General features: G+C 36.4%; 1 protein-coding gene across 1 annotated transcript; it reads left to right on the forward strand.

Moving 5' to 3' along the window:
- Positions 1–2,555: 2,555 nt before the first annotated feature.
- On the forward strand, positions 2,556–10,125 carry klhl35 (kelch-like family member 35). The gene is made up of 7 exons (XM_053646184.1): positions 2,556–2,805; positions 3,823–4,662; positions 5,258–5,439; positions 7,543–7,661; positions 7,749–7,937; positions 8,737–8,925; positions 9,250–10,125. The coding sequence occupies exons 1-7, from the start codon at positions 2,762–2,764 to the stop codon at positions 9,439–9,441; spliced, it is 1,755 nt and encodes a 584-aa protein (XP_053502159.1). The 5' UTR covers positions 2,556–2,761; the 3' UTR covers positions 9,442–10,125.
- The last annotated feature ends 6,289 nt before the right edge of the window (positions 10,126–16,414 follow it).

Here is a 16,414-nt window from a genome sequence, read left to right on the forward strand (position 1 = left end):
GGATATCAAACAATTGCAAACACAACACAGGTTTATCAAAAAAAAAAAAATTTGTTAAATATAGGTGTGAAACAATTATTGGCACCCTTTTAGTCAATACTTTGTGCTACCATCCTTTGCCAAGATAACAGCTCTTCAAGAGTCTCCTCCTATAATGCCTGATGAGGTTGGAGAATACATGGCAAGGGATCTGAGACCATTCCTCCATACAGAATCTCTCCGGGCAGGATATGGTCTGACGTTGTCCTGCTCTGGATGGCCGCACATATTGTTCCAAAATGTGTTCATATCTTTCTGCATTAATTGTGCCCTCAAAGACGTGCAAGTTACCCATGCCATGGGCACTGACACACCCCCATACCATGACAGACACTGGCTTTTGGACCTGACGCTGATAACAGCTTAGATAAGGGGTTCCCAAACTTTTCCAGGGCAAGGCCCCCCAAATGGCATTAACATTTGACCAAGGCCCCCTTTTGCAAGATGTCTTTAAAACACATTAAAAATACAGACATCTGAATACATCCCTCTTTTTTATTAATAATTATATCTTACATCTGTACATTACATTATACTAGGAATTGATTGTGTGTGTGTGTGTGTGGTTGTCTGAGAATGAGAATTTATTTTTCACACCAAATTGTTGGGTCCCCCGAGCGCCCCCTGGCAGCCCCCACTTTGAAAACCACTGGCTTAGATTGTCCTTTTCCTCAAAACACGATTCCACTGTGCTACTGTCCATCTCAGATGAGACCGAGCCCAGAGAAGTCAGCGGCGCTTCTGGACAGTGTTGATGTATGGCTTCTGCTTTTCATAGTAAAGCCTTAACTTGCATCTGTGGATGCAGCGGTGAATGGTGTTGACAGACAAAGGTTTACCAAATAAACCAATAAATATTCCCGAGCCCATGTCAAGATATCCATTACAGACTCATGACAGTTTTTAAGATGGTGACGTCTGAGGGATCAGAGATCACACACATTCAGAAGTGTTTTTGGCCTTGCCCTTTACGCACTGAGATTTGACCGGATTCCTTGAATCTTTTAATTATATTGTGCCTAAAATTCTACCAATTTGTCTTTGGGGAATGTTTTTCTCAAAGTGTTGGATTATTCACTGATGCATCTGTTGGCAGATTCGCCATCCTTGCTCTTGAAGGACTAGGCCTTTTTTGGAGGCTCCTTATATACTATGATTAGACGATTGCCTCGCCTGTTTCACATCACCTTCTTATTTCAACTTGTCACATCACTATTAGTCCTAAATTGCCCCGTCCCAACTTTTTTGGAATGTGTTGCATGCATAATTTTCAAAATAAATGTTTATCTTAAAAAAACTATGCAGTTGATTAGGTTAAACAACAAGTACCTTGTCTTTATACGTTTTTTTGTTTAACACATTACAGTAACAGTACACAAATTATTATGCACTAATATCATGCACTATAATATAATTATTAGAATATTAATTGTAATATAATTAGAATGATGTTTAGTGAATTAAGTAAGTAATGATAAGTTAAGGCATGCATTAATCACAAACTAATGAAGAGCTAACCTTAACTATGTGAGTCTTATGAATTCATGCGTGAATAAGGACCACCTTAAATGCATGTTAGTTAATGTATTAATTAACATCTAGGGGTAAACTAAATCAAACATGCTCTATAAGAAAGAATAAGAACTAAACATACATGATTTCAGATTGCTTATATAATTTGCCATATGCAGCTGTGTACACAAACATCATTGGGTGGTGGTGGATTACTTTCATAATTTACATTGATCCTCCTTATTGAATGTAGACTAACAATAGTCGCACTAACAATAAACACCAATAATTTCGTCTCAACCCGTTTTTCATCATTCTCCATCCATTTCTCTTCAAATCCCACTGTAGTACCAGTACGTGCTCTGGGTGGCGAGTTTTGGACCACTATCCCTCAAAATCCCTGAGCATGGGCTGAGATGAAATTATTGGTGTTTATGCATCTTCGATAATAAACAATTCGAAATTACGCACATTTAATTCATATTCTTTCTTATAGAGCATGTTTGATTTAGCTTACCCCTATCTGTTAATTAATACATTAACTAACAAGCATGTACTAACGTACTTAAGGTGGTCCTTATTCACGCATGAATTCATAAGACACATGTCATAGATAAGGTTAGCTCTTCATTAGTTTGTGATTAGTACATGCCTTAACTCATTATCGGTTCATATTTAAGTAAGTATCAATTCAGATATTAGTGCATGATTATTCATCCAAAATTCAATCCAAATTGAGTCCTCTAACATTCTCCATCTAAATGTCAGAGAAAGTATGGAGAAAATGGCAAAATCAAAAATATGAGGCAACTGAAATCTGTAATTCCTGCAGAAGGACAATGCAAGCATTGTCTCTGGGTTGTGAATACTTTTATTTAAGCAGTGTTTTTATTATATATTTTTTAAATGCACAATTTTTATAAATTTAAAATTTATGTATGTAGAGAGTCATGTCAAAGGTAGCAGAAAAAAAATAATTCTATTTGTATATACTTAAATTTGATGTTGCAGCACCACTAAGGGGTTAATACTTTATAAGCATGAACAGAGTAATTTTCCAGAGAATTGTAAACAGAAGCTGGCTCAACACTGTCTCTTCCTCATTCCTCCCACAAGCTGCTTGTAGGACATCCCTCTTGATCTGTGGATAAATTCATACATAAATGTGACACAGTACCTGAAGGAGCACCAAAGTTCTGTCCAAATTCTGATGACTGGCAGCGAGCTCAGGCTAGGCTACAGAATTTCAGCAAGGTGAGTTGAATATCATTGTTTTTTTTTTGTTGTTGTTGTTTTCATTTGGCTAATTGAAACTGAAACCTTTGAATAATGTTTATATATTATATATAAGCACTTCCATGGGCTTCCATGGAATACGAATGTCTATGTAACCTTGAATCTCCAAGAAAAGTGTCACAGAAATGTTATGCTCTGCAACTCTTCATATCTGTGTATATTCTGTTGTCATTGGCTACAATTCAGTTTCATTTATTTACAGCTAATATATGCAGGATTGAATGACAAATGGAATTGCATAATTTTTCTGAAAATTTAACAGCATGAGGATATTTAATGATTGTCACAAATTCAAGGCAGAGACGGATGCAAGTGCAGATTAGAATTTAATAATACCAAAACAAAACACAAAACAAGAACTATGAATAGGCATCAAAACACTAAGGCAAAGAATAACCGTGAAACAAAAAACCATAAACACAGCACCATAGACAACGACAAACGCAAGACAAATAATGCAGTGCAAACTGTGGCTACATACACATAGGTGCTCCTTAACATGATGTGATTCAGGTGCAGGTGGTCAGGTGACTGTGATGCAGTGAGGTGCAGTGGCTGCTGGGAACTGTAGTTCAGAGCTCCTTCTCTGATATACATGACAATGATATTCAATGCTTAAATGAACCATCTCAGAAAAGGACTAAGGTTATATTGGCAAATAAATGCAAAGCAAATGTGGTGGTAGATTACCAATCCAACCATTAAATTGCACCCTATTCACTACATAGTGCACTATTTGGGGAATTTTACCATTTATACATACAGTATAATCGTGTTTGAAAGCAAACAGGAGAATATGGAGTCTCTCAATACACTGCAATACTTTAGTGTCCAAATGACTCTAGGTTGTAGTGAACACTCATAACACATGTTGTCTTCTGTAAGGAATGCACTTCATAGTCTTTTTGAATAATTGAACATTAAATGAGGTGAAACCAAAAAAACCTCACAACAAACACCATGATATATTTTCAGATCTCCATCCATGGGTTTTGGTGTTGATGTCAATCTGGAGGCGAGCTTAAGCACCAGCTCGTACCAACCTGAAAACATTCTTCATTCCCTGAATGTCTTCAGGAAAAATGGCACCTTCACCGATGTTGTCCTGCAGGTAGAGGAACAAGAGTTTCCCTGCCACCGAGCTGTGCTCTGTGCTTCCAGTCATTACTTTCGCACCATGTTTATGGGCCAGCTGCGTGAGAGCAGTCAGTCTGTGGTGCCGCTGAACGGGGTCTCAAAAGTCGCCCTAGAGCACCTGCTGAACTTCATGTATGAAGGCCGGGTTCAGCTCCAGGAGGAGAATGTCGAGCTTGTTTTTCAAGCTGCTGACCTGCTGGATGTGCCTGCACTGTCTAGAGCCTGTGTGGACGTCCTAGAGAAGTGCATGTCACACTTGAACTGCCTGGGCATGATGGAATTCGCCAAGCACTACTCACTGCAGCCGCTGCTGGAACAGTGTCAGAACCTGCTGTATCAGGACTTTGACATTGTAGTCAAACAGGATGAGTTCCTTGAGCTGCCATTGGAGAGAGTGGTGGAGCTTTTGGATTCTGAAAAGATACAGGTGCAGGAGGAAGTCCTGGTGGAGGCTGCACTGTTATGGGTGCATCACCAGGGCAGCCAGCGGAAAGCAGCTCTAGCAAAGCTACTGGAGAGGCTTCGACTGCCCTTGCTAGACCCTGTGTTTTTTACCAACATGCTGGAGGCTGATGAACTCGTTCAGGATTCTTATGACTGCAGGAAGCTGTTACAGGAGGCAAGACTTTATCGCACGTACGGCAGAGAGATCAGCTCAGAGAGAACCAAACCAAGAAGGTCAGTCAGACAGCAAGAGCGAGGTTGACAGTACTCAATTGGTTCCCTGTCAGGATCTAGGTTTAGTCATAAATGGTCACCACAGGTGAACCCAACTGTAGTGCTGTTATACTGCTAAAACTCCAGAGCAATAGTTTAATCAGTGAACAGGATTTCTTCTTGTGTCACTGTCTTGTCTACCTCCCACAGTCTGATCCCACAGTCTGATTTCCTTCTTCATGCTCACAGAATATATGCACAAAAGTTTCCAACAGGACTTCAGCATTAAAAAGGAGAAATCATGAAAAAAGCTAGATGCAACATTAAATCTGGTGCTAGCTACAATATTTTTAGCATTGTTCTCCTTTTAATTAAAGATTTATTCTTGTCTGAAGAGAAACCAAGGGATAAAAATGGCAAAATCGTAAAGTCTGACCTAGCTTATGTTTACTGAAGCTAATTATCATAGGAGCTCTGCATGTACACATATTTGTATGAGCCAAATTGTACATCCAAACAGGGCCTGGGTGTAATTTCGATAGACCCCTGTGTGCTGATCTCTCTCTCTCTCTCTCTGTCTCTCTCTCTCTCTATGTGCATGTGAACACACATACAGGCAGTCTGGCTGGGCTGAGGTGATTGTGGTTATCGGAGGTTGTGACAAAAACAGGATCACAAGATTCTCCAGCACTGAGAAACTGGACCCCACCACAGGGAAATGGCTCACTGTAGCCAATGTTCCAGGATACAAACATGAATTTGCTGTCTGTGAACTTCACAATGACATTTATTTTTCAGGTATGCTTTATGAATCTTTACCAGCTTAAAACATGTTTGAGGCATTCCTTAGTAATGTAGCAAATAATAAACTGACCTCAGGATCAAAATACTCAGGAGGTATGTAGCATGGCCGTTTAAGGTAAAACTACAGTCTTGGAATAGGAGCATGTTATGATGATAGTTATGATCAATTCCAACATTATAGATCTGACATTTTGAAATAATCGCCCTGCCTTCCAAGGGAAGAAAGTACTTGAGAAATTCTACTTCATTAATTACTTCATAAAATAATATTTCATCAAAGTATTATTTTGCCATATTTATACTTTATATGAGTATTAGTGAAATCGAATACTTGTACCCTTACATAATTACAGTATATTTCCAAGAAAAAATAACTTTGTCCTCCTTATATTTTTATTTAGACCTTCAAAATACTCATTATAAATCATTTTTGGCCTTATTTACATAGATATTTTTTTTTTTAGTTCTGATTAGTTCATTAGCAAACTACATAGAGTTAGTCATGCATATGACCAGCAAACTAACCAGAGATCGAATAATGTTTTTAAGCAAAATGGTGTAGTTGCTTTTAACAGTTTCAGATAAATTACCTTTCACATGAAAACATGACAACACCTGTTTTGCATATTTGTGCTGTTGGGAAGGATTCTGTTCAGAGGGTTGAATAATTTTGAGACTGGAGAAAGTTGTATTTTCAGTTGAATTTGGGGAAACTACTTGAAGCATTTGTTGTGTTTAACTATTTCAGTTGCTTTTCTTTGATTTGTTCATTGCAAACAGCTGAATTTTGACAATAAACCTGATTTGCAATGGGGGTTAAATAATTTTGATTGCAACTATAAGTTAAAAGCCATTTACTTCTTAACTTCATTTCCTTTCAATTTTTCTCCCTAATTTAGCCAATTCCGATCCACCAGTAGCAGCTTTTAGACTTTCAAATTTAAATATTATTTATCAGTACTTTTTCCACCCCTGATGCCTGTGCAAACTTAGCTTCAATGAAACAGCATGCAGGCCAGTATTCTGTGTTAAATGTTCATGTTCATATTACAGATACACTATATGAGTTTTTGGACACCTGACCATCATACTCATACTGTATGTGGACTTTCCTGAAACTGTTGCCACAAAGTGAGATGCACTCAATTGTCTAGAATGTCTTTGTATGCTGTAGCATAACCATTTCCCTTCACTGGAACTAAGGGGCCCAAACAGGGCCAAGCACCATGAAGACATGGTTTGTCAAGGCAGTTGTTGAAGAACTTGAGTGGCATTCACAGAGTCCTGACCTCAATCCCACTGAACACCTTTGGGATAAACTGGAACGCCGACTGCACCCCGGGCCTCCTCACCCAACATCAGTGCCTGAGCTCATTAATTCTCTTGTGGCTGAATAAATACAAATCCCCACATCCACGCTCCAAAATCAAGTGGAAAGCCTTCCCAGAAGAGTGGAGGTTATTACAACAGCAAACGGGGACTAAATCTGGAACAGGATGTTCAACAAGCACACATGGGCTTGATGGTCAGGTGTCCACATACTTTTTTACTGTATACTGTCTATAGAAGTAAGGATGGACAGTACTTCTTGTGAGATAATACACAGAAGTATTTTCAGAAGAATTTTAAAGACCTTTGCAAAGACTACAGTACATTTATAATCATAAAAAGACTAGAATGAACTAAAAAATAATAGTTTGAAAAAATATTTGTTTCATGTATGAATTATGAGGAAAATCTTTCAATTACAGATGACGTATAAAAAAGTCACATATAGTGCTTAACTGCTCAAATAACAAAAATTTTAAACTAATCTAAGAATTAATTAATTAAAATATTTAATTTGTAATCTAAAAGTGAATTTTTACAGGTTAAGGATGCCATTTACATGAATTGAGTTATTGTGCTTCCACTGAAATAGTTTCATATATCTGTATAAGTATGTATGTGGTGTTTGTTTGTCTTTTCTTATCTATATCTGTTTTATCTGTTGCACAATTTACTTCGCATGTGATGCAATTTGTGCCTGTATGCCTCTGGGTGCGTATGCTGTATAAATTGGCCCGCATGTGTTTGTTGTCGTGTGTGTACATGCAGGTGGGCAGCTGAACAGCTCACAAGTGTGGCGCTTCATGGCTCAACTGAACCAGTGGGTTTCTGTTGGTAAGCTACTGAAGGGAAGATGGCGACACAAGATGACCTCTCTGTGCGGAAAGGTTGGCTCAGTATAACACACATTCCCTTCTTTGTGCTATTCCCAGATCGGCACACTTATTTATACTGTCGTGTGTTTGTGACTATAGCTGTACGCTGTGGGAGGATATGATGGGCATCAAAGGCTGAGCAGCGTGGAGTGTTTCAGCGTGTTTGAGAACGTGTGGAAGCCTGTGGCTCCTCTGCTGCTGCCCGTCAGTTCCGCCGCTCTTGCCAGCTGCTCTGGAAAGCTTTATGTAATCAGCGGAGCTGTGAGTGAAGACTGCAACACCAACATGGTGAGACTTTCAGACATGTACAGTACATACATGTCAGATGTAGCAAGAATCAGCTATCACAAATGTTCAAAGTAAGAGACGTTTATCAACAAACCGTGAAGAATTTCTCATATATTATGTACGCATTTTAGTCAACTGCAGCACACCAGTAAAATACTTCTTTGGTTAAACTGGATGTCAAAACACTGGTTGCTGCCATTTGAAACATTTGTAAAATGTATTTGTCACTGCTTGTTTCCATACTTTTGCACTGCAAAAACTATATCTTTACAAGTCCAAGCTATATAAGCAAACTTATACAGTATATTTCTCATTATAAGATTATTACAAGATTATTCAATTTATATGTGCACATTTCTACTAAGTGTAAGCAATCTAATTATAAGGAAATTCTGCTGCAGTGGCTGATCATTCTTCTTTCAAACAGTAATCTTATAATAATTTAATACCGTATATTGCACAGACTTCGTTATATTTAAGATGTTTTTGCTTGCTAATAAGATCTTATTTTTGCAGTGTGGTCCGTATTTATGTTATATCAATAAGTCGACAAAGAAGAAATTGTTACTAAATTTTAAAGTCTTATACAGTGAATTATAAATGCAGACAGAATTGAATTGATTAAACCCATACAAAAGAAAGTTATGTATTGAAATATTGATTTGAGGTTGACATGGGATAAATTCATATTACAATTGCTGTCTGGTTTGTAATCTAGTTCAATGAACAGCCAAATGTGTGTTTGTGTTCAGCTTCCTGTTTCATTTTAGCAGCTGTTGTGTGCATGTGTGTGCTCCAGGTACAGTGTTATGACCCTGTGAAGGATCAGTGGACGCAACTGCTGTCTTGTCCTTTCTCCCAGAGGTGCTTAAACGCAGTGTCTCTGAACGGCTCCATCTATGTAGCCGGAGGTCTGCTGAATGTGCTGTACTGTTACAGTCCCAAGGTCGACTCCTGGAGCAAAGTGGCTGAGCTTCCCATGAAATTGGTAGGGGCAAAAAAAAACAAAACAAAACAAAACAAACAAACAAACAAACAAACAAATACACAAGACTGTAACACACATTTCACAAATGATCACCTGCTCATTTTTGTACTAATAAAGGTCATTTGGCCATGATTTCAATTCCTTCTAAATACCTCTAAGTTATAAGCATAATTCATTAGTAATTAATAGTAGAATTTATAAAGATATCATATAATTTGTGAATTATAAACAGTACATTGACTTGAGTGTCCTATCCCATCACTGCACTTTTACACTGAATGGATTAGCAATGTGTACTCATCCTGACCTGTTTATGTGTTTCAGGAAAATTGTGGGCTGACTGTTTGTGATGGGAAGGTCTATATCTTGGGTGGCCGTGATGAATCTGAAGATGTGACTGACCGTACATGGGCATTTGACCCACTGAGCGGCCAGCTGACTGAGGAGATGCCGCTAACACACAGCCTGAGCCACCATGGATGTGTTACTATCACACAGCATCTACAACACAAATAAAGTTAAATTTTTAATTTGAAGCAGGAAAAATCCTAAGATCACCTACTACATTGTTTATTCTTGATTAATTACTGTAATGCTTTTGTCCTTGCTGCTCATCAAGTTAGTACATCCATAAGTGTTATCTCATTTTTTAATTTTTTTTTTCAGGAAATCCCTAACAACAATAGGTACAACTACAAACTGTGAAACCGTGAAGGAATATTTCGCCATGCATTGTATTTTCTCATTGTTAAAATGCTTTGCTGCTAACTTTGCATTTTTCTCTCTCTCTATTTATATCTTTTCTCTAACCCTCAAGTTATCATGTTGTTTTTTTTCATTGTAAGTGTTAACCATACATTTGTCAAAGCATTATTTTAAGGTTTAATGTACACTGATGATAATTACTGTAATTGTAAACCAATAAAGATAACCAGGGTTAAATAACAAATTGTCTAATACCTTTTTAATGCCCACAATCTACTGAAATGGTCGAGGGACATCTTCACACCATATGAACTACACCTTTAAAATGGATACTTTATTTAAAATAATAATAAATAAATACCACTGAACACCTGATCACCTACTCATTTATGCAATTGCCCAATCAGCCAATCATGTGTCAGCAACGCAGTGCATAAAACCAGTTAATCAGTTAATGTTCACATCAAACATGGAAATGTGGAAATCCTGGGATTTTAGTGCCTTTGACTAGGGCATGGATGCAAAATAGGGCCACATCTATGCAGTCTATCATTTAGCATCTACAGTGTGATTTACTATACCTGAAAGTCAACATTGAACTTTGATTATGAGCATGAATAAATACGACTGTAGGGCATATGAAATCTCCACTTTAGGCAAACAGCAAATAAGATGATGCGGAAAATAATTTTATGGGTTTTTTTTCCTTGAAAGAAATAGAGGGCTTAGCCCTGCTGGTCCATTTACACCAATGAGCCATGAAATATAGGTATATATTTTTCTTTTTTCAACCCAGAAACTCAGCTGTACATTAAAGCTGTTTTAATTAAAGACATTAAAACTTCCAAAAATAGCATCGCATGATTTTCTTTCATCACTAAATTGCTTAACTGACACGTTCTTACTAGCACATTATCCTCTTATTTCTTCTTTCTATTCGACTAGTTTCTAGTTTAAATTGTGGTTTTGTCCAACAATATATGCTTTTAACACTGCTGCCACAGCATAGCTGTATGAAGCTATTACTAGCAGGAAATAGTCTAATAAACAAAGAAAAAGTCTGTAAAATGTTAAACACTTTTTCAGTTGAGACATTATAATCTACACAGCAAAATCCCCAGTGTTGATTTAACACCCAGAGTGTTGAATTTACACCCTATAGTGTATATATAAGTCCACTGGACACAATTGAACACTCCTGGTGTTAATTCAACACTAGGGATTTTACTGTGTATAAGCAGTACTGTCTTGTGAAATGTTAGGTCCACACAAAACTCAGAGAAGAGTTAATGATTTACAATGCATATGTTTAGTACATTGCTTCAGTAAAGAATAAAAAAATAATACTAATGGTAGAAAATGGAGTGGTAATTCTTATTAGAAATCTCTGTATTTCTAAATGAATGGCTCTAAAAACAATCTTCATCGACAATACTGTATAAATGTTTTTGTGCAAATGGTTGCATTGATGTCATTGATTGAAAAAGCACAAGACTTTTTCTTATGTTCGTATTTCATCAGTACAAATACCATTGACCCGGTGGTGCAGGTTTTGGTTTTAGCCAACTCAATGAATGTTCTCTGTCATGTTTTTTTTCCCCTAGTGGTGAACTTTCTTCCTTGTTTGAAACATTCCTTGCTTTTATCTTTGCATAATACAGATTCTGTATACCTCTTCTGTAATCTGATATGGATTGGAGCCCTGAGTCTTTCTCATATCATGCTCATAAGGTAACCTGATGCAATGTGCAGTCTGTAGAGAGAGGCATGTGCTTTATTTGGGCAAATCCAAGAATTGTAATCCATGTCCATAGAAAGGGGGTCAAAACACAGGCAGGCAAAGTTAAACAAGGATATTCCATTATCAGAAATGAAGGAAACGTGCCGGGGGGGCAAACTAATTGCACAATAAGACTTTGCAACAAACAATGACGCAAAAAGGATCTAAAAAGAAAACTAATCAAGGACTAACACAAAACAAGTGAACACAATAAGGAAAAATAAATAAATAAAATGATAGGATAGGTGGAAACATGACAGAGACCAAAATAATATTTTATGTATTTTAATGACTTATTAATATAATGGTTATTAATGTTTATAATCATTCAACAATTAAGTAAAACACTTTCAAATATATGAAACTGGAAAGGGTCCCAAGGCTGTGGAAGTAATCCTGCTTGGTGCCTGTGCCAAAGAAAAATAATCCAAAGGATCTGAACAACTACAGACCTGTAGCCCTCGCATCTGATGAAGACCCTACAAAAGCTAGTCCTTGATCACCTCAGTAAGCAGGTGACACCAGCAATGGGTCCCTTACAATTGGCCTATAGGCAGGCGGGGGATGCTGTACCAAAGCCTACTTCCACTTGGATGTTCTTTGACTTTTAAAATGTGTTTTACACTAACCAGCCCACACTCCCAAGGGACAAGCCGAGGGCCGCACATTATATATATATATATAATGTCTGTTGTCTCATCTTGGAAATTTCCCACTTGGGATTAATAAAGTGTTATCTTATGCTATTAAGTATTACTGACATGAGTAAGTTACATGCAATGTGCTTAACAAAGTGAACTTTCCAGTGTAAGCAGGGACTGAAGGTCAATGTGCAGACTTCCAAGGCATGGTTGTGTGGTTGCACAGAAACATGGATTTTCTGTTCTAATGCATTTTAATATTCTTAAATGTTTTACAGTTACATTTCAAAGTACTTATGTTTTGCTTACTTATGTCTTGCATGATAAAATAGAAGGTTTAATGAACGGAGTGTATGTTTCATTGTTTACTCAGTGTTCATATTTACTAATTCCTAATTTATCTCCTATTTTAAAAAAGGTTTTTGGTTTATACCTATAAAGCTCCAAGATCTTTGCCTGTGTATGATTATTTTTAAGACATTCTTCTATTAGCATTTGTGCTAATATTATTTGTACTGCTAAGTGTTAAAGGAAAGAAGTAGTGATTTTTAAATATATATATATATATATATATATATATATATATATATATATATATATATATATATATATATATATATATATATATTACAATTCTAGAAATTTAAGGAATTCATCTTTAGAGTAACAGAAACCAAAAAATACCTTTTAAGTTTTGTTCTGAAGAAATTCATATCCGCATATCAACAAATTACTATAACTTCACAAGTACAACAGGAAATCTGATACAGTCTATTTAACACACGTCCATGATAGAGTACCCTTCTAAAGAAGTTCCACAGAAACAGACAGACCATTTTCATTTTTAAACATGTGGGAGCTAGAGTTTCTGGAAGTTCTGTAATTTATACAGTTAAATAATGTGTTCAAAAATATATATTTTAAATACTGCAATAAAACAGGACATGTAGTATTTTGGGTAAACATTTACAGTACTGGCAGATTATAGGGCTATGACAATAAAAGCAGTAGAAGATACAGCATCATTAACCTTACTGTAGGTGCCAAAAGCACAGAAGCAGCAATGAAACTTTGTCTCTATTGGCACTGGCTTTTTTTTCCCCAGTCATCTATCATTTTTTTCTCAAATTGACACCACATCTTCACTGATATCACGGAACCAGGCTAAATGCAACATTTTACATCAGGCGTGAAGCTAAACAGTGTCATGTCCAATATACAAATTATAACCAACTTTCCATGGACAATTATTCTTATTAAATTATTAAACTTGTTGAATTCCTTAACTCAAAGACATTTAAAACAGGTGAGCTCGCGTTAACATGTATAACAACAGAGTGAACTATTCCTACAATTAGCTTTTACTTTCAATAAAACAGAAAAATAATTACACCTGCCAGTCATATTTATTTTCAATATAAACTGGTGTTACTTTCCACTAAAGCTGTTTACAAGACCAAAATGCTATGTTATTCACAGTAAATAGTCACAGAATCCCTACATGACATAATTGTGGGTTGGTAAGCATGAGCACCATGAAATTTTGTGCCTTGACTGATTTTCACTTCTCCTACGACTTCTAATGTGACAATATGTATTAAATAGAACATTTTTACATTGAGAACACAACATCATTATTATATTCGATACCAAAGAAATATTAAAATTTTATTTCACTCAATGCTGTCCCAGTTACAGGACAGGATGTCCCACAATTTTCTTTTGGTCTAATTTCTGTCAATCAAAATGTATTTTGGTTGGCAGACAGATTACGCAGAGCTCAACCAATCATCACAGCCTGTATGAATTCAGGTATTTCTGTAATAGCTACAAAAAGGAAGAAAATCTGATGTAATCTACAGAATACTGTTCTCCCTATTTATAGCTAGCCTCAGAACATTAAACAAACATTTTCTAATATTATCTAGTTAGGATTATTAAATTAATCCTAACTAATCTATTAAATTATAATTAAATGATTAGATTCTTTTTTTTTCTTTGCCTTTTCCCTGAAATTTATTTGGCAATAAAACAGTTCAAACTGTGGAAGTGCTGCTGTTTTTTTTTTTAGCATGTTTTTTTTAAACTACCAATATGTAGTTCTGTAAATAAATATGCCAATACTGTAAACAAAAGGGCATAGATGCGTGAAGGAATTCTGGATGAGGGTGCTGGAATTTTAAGCAGCACGTGATGTGTGCTATGATGTCATGCCCAAACGGTAGTCAAATCATTTTTCTTTTAGCAGTGTTGATATATACAATATTCAATGTACACAGTTACAAAACTTGGGTTTTTTTTTTTTTTTTTTTGTTTTTTTAAAGTTCAATGTGTATGCACCACTTTTAAACTTTAGAGCTATAATCAATTCCACACATCTTGCAGATAGATAAGTAGCCGGCAAAAACAAAGGAAAACTGCATGACAGTAACAGCAGCAGCAATAAAATCAAAAAACAAAAAAACCCAATAATAATAATAATAATTATTATTATTATTATTATTATTATAACTCCTGAGAATCTCTTACTGCATCTTTGGCTTACAGTGTGAATGTTTTAAATATTTATTACCAATTGCTCTGTACCTCCTACCAGCAAGACACTAAATTTACAGGGCTTTTTTATACAGTCTACAGTACATCATAGAACTGGTTGCGCTAATGATAATAGTCAATGTCTACGTTACATCGTCTAGTCTACAAGATCATTTTGATTGGCTTATTATCATACACTACTGATGTCTTCACTGTTAATGTAACGTGGAATAAAATACACACACACACAAAACTCAACCTCTATCTGTATCCGTCAAAGACATAATTTTCATGCCTTTTATCTTCAGTATTGAACGCGTCAACATTTTCTTCAGTAAATATATTTCCAATGAAGTTATTCAAATGACATTTTCACAAGACATCAGTATTTACTCAAGAAATCTGGAAATATAAAGAACTCACAACATTAAAGTCCGTAAATTAAGTTTTGTGTAATAAAGTAGAATGACACACAAAAAAGTACTGAATATGCTAAGAACAAGCAGTTCTCAAAGGTAAGGATTCAGCTGAAATCTGGTAAAGTAATTAGAAAGTAGTTAGAAAGTAATTATACTTCCAATCTGTGCAAATTAATATCAGCTGGGTTAGTAAATTGATGGTCTATAAAAAGGCTTTTCATTACCAAGGTATCAGATAAGAAACATCTCATGATGGGTAAAAGCAAAGAGCTCTCCCAAGATCTTCACAACCTTAATGTTGCAAAACATTGATGGAATCGGATACAGATGTATTTCAAAACTTCTGAATCCTCCAGTAAGCACCATTGGGGCCATTATCCACAACTGGAAGCAACATCACTCCGTCATCAACCGGCCATGCACAGGAGCTCCTCGCAAGATTTCTGACCAGCGAGTCAGAAGAGTTGCCCAAGAGCCAAGGACCACTCAGAAAGAGCTCCAGAAACAGCAGCAGGTACCATCGTCACAGAGAAAACAATAGGCAATGCACTCCACTGCTCACGCTCACTCTGCAAGACTCCTTTACTAAAGAAAAGGCATGTCAAAGCTCATATAAAGTTTGCTGCAACTCATTTGAAGAAGCCTATGAAATACTCAGAGAGTGTAGTCTGGTCAGACGAGAGCAAAATTGAACTTTTTGTCCGTCATACTACACACCATGTTTGGAGAACAAATGGCACTGCACATCACCCTAAAAACACTACACCAACAGTGAAGTTTTTCAGGTGGAAGCATCATGGTGTGGGGCTGTTTTTCATTGCATGGTACTGGCAGACTTCATATAACTGAAGGAACGATGAATGGAGCCCTTTACTGGGAGATTCCTGAGACGAATCTGCTGCCATCCACCAGGATGATGAAGATGAGATGTGGGTGGATCTTCCAACAGGACAAAGATCCAAAGCATACTGCAAAGGAAACTCTCAATTGAGTTCAGAGAAGAAAAAAAAAAATCAAGGTGTTAGAATGGCCCAGTCAATCAGCTGAACAAGATTTAAAGACAATATGTTTAGAAGAATGGGCCAAAATCACACCTGAACACTGCGGCCCATTAATTTCTTCATACAGGAAGCATCTTGAAGCTGTCATTACAAACAAAGGCGTCTCCACTAAGTATTAAATAAATTTCAGTTAGCGTGTTCAATACTTCTTTCCTGTGTCATTCCACTTTATTACACATAACTTCATTTATGGACTTGAACGTTTGGATCTCTTTATGGATATGGATTTCTTGAGTTAATACCAAAGTCTGGTGAAATTTTCATGTGAATAACCTCATTGGAAATATATTTACTGAAATAAATGTTGATGCGTTCAATACTTATTTCCCCCACTGTATTATGCTTTTT

The sequence above is a fragment of the Ictalurus furcatus genome, chromosome 16, assembly GCF_023375685.1.
Source record: "Ictalurus furcatus strain D&B chromosome 16, Billie_1.0, whole genome shotgun sequence".
Classification (NCBI taxonomy): Eukaryota; Metazoa; Chordata; class Actinopteri; order Siluriformes; family Ictaluridae; genus Ictalurus; species Ictalurus furcatus.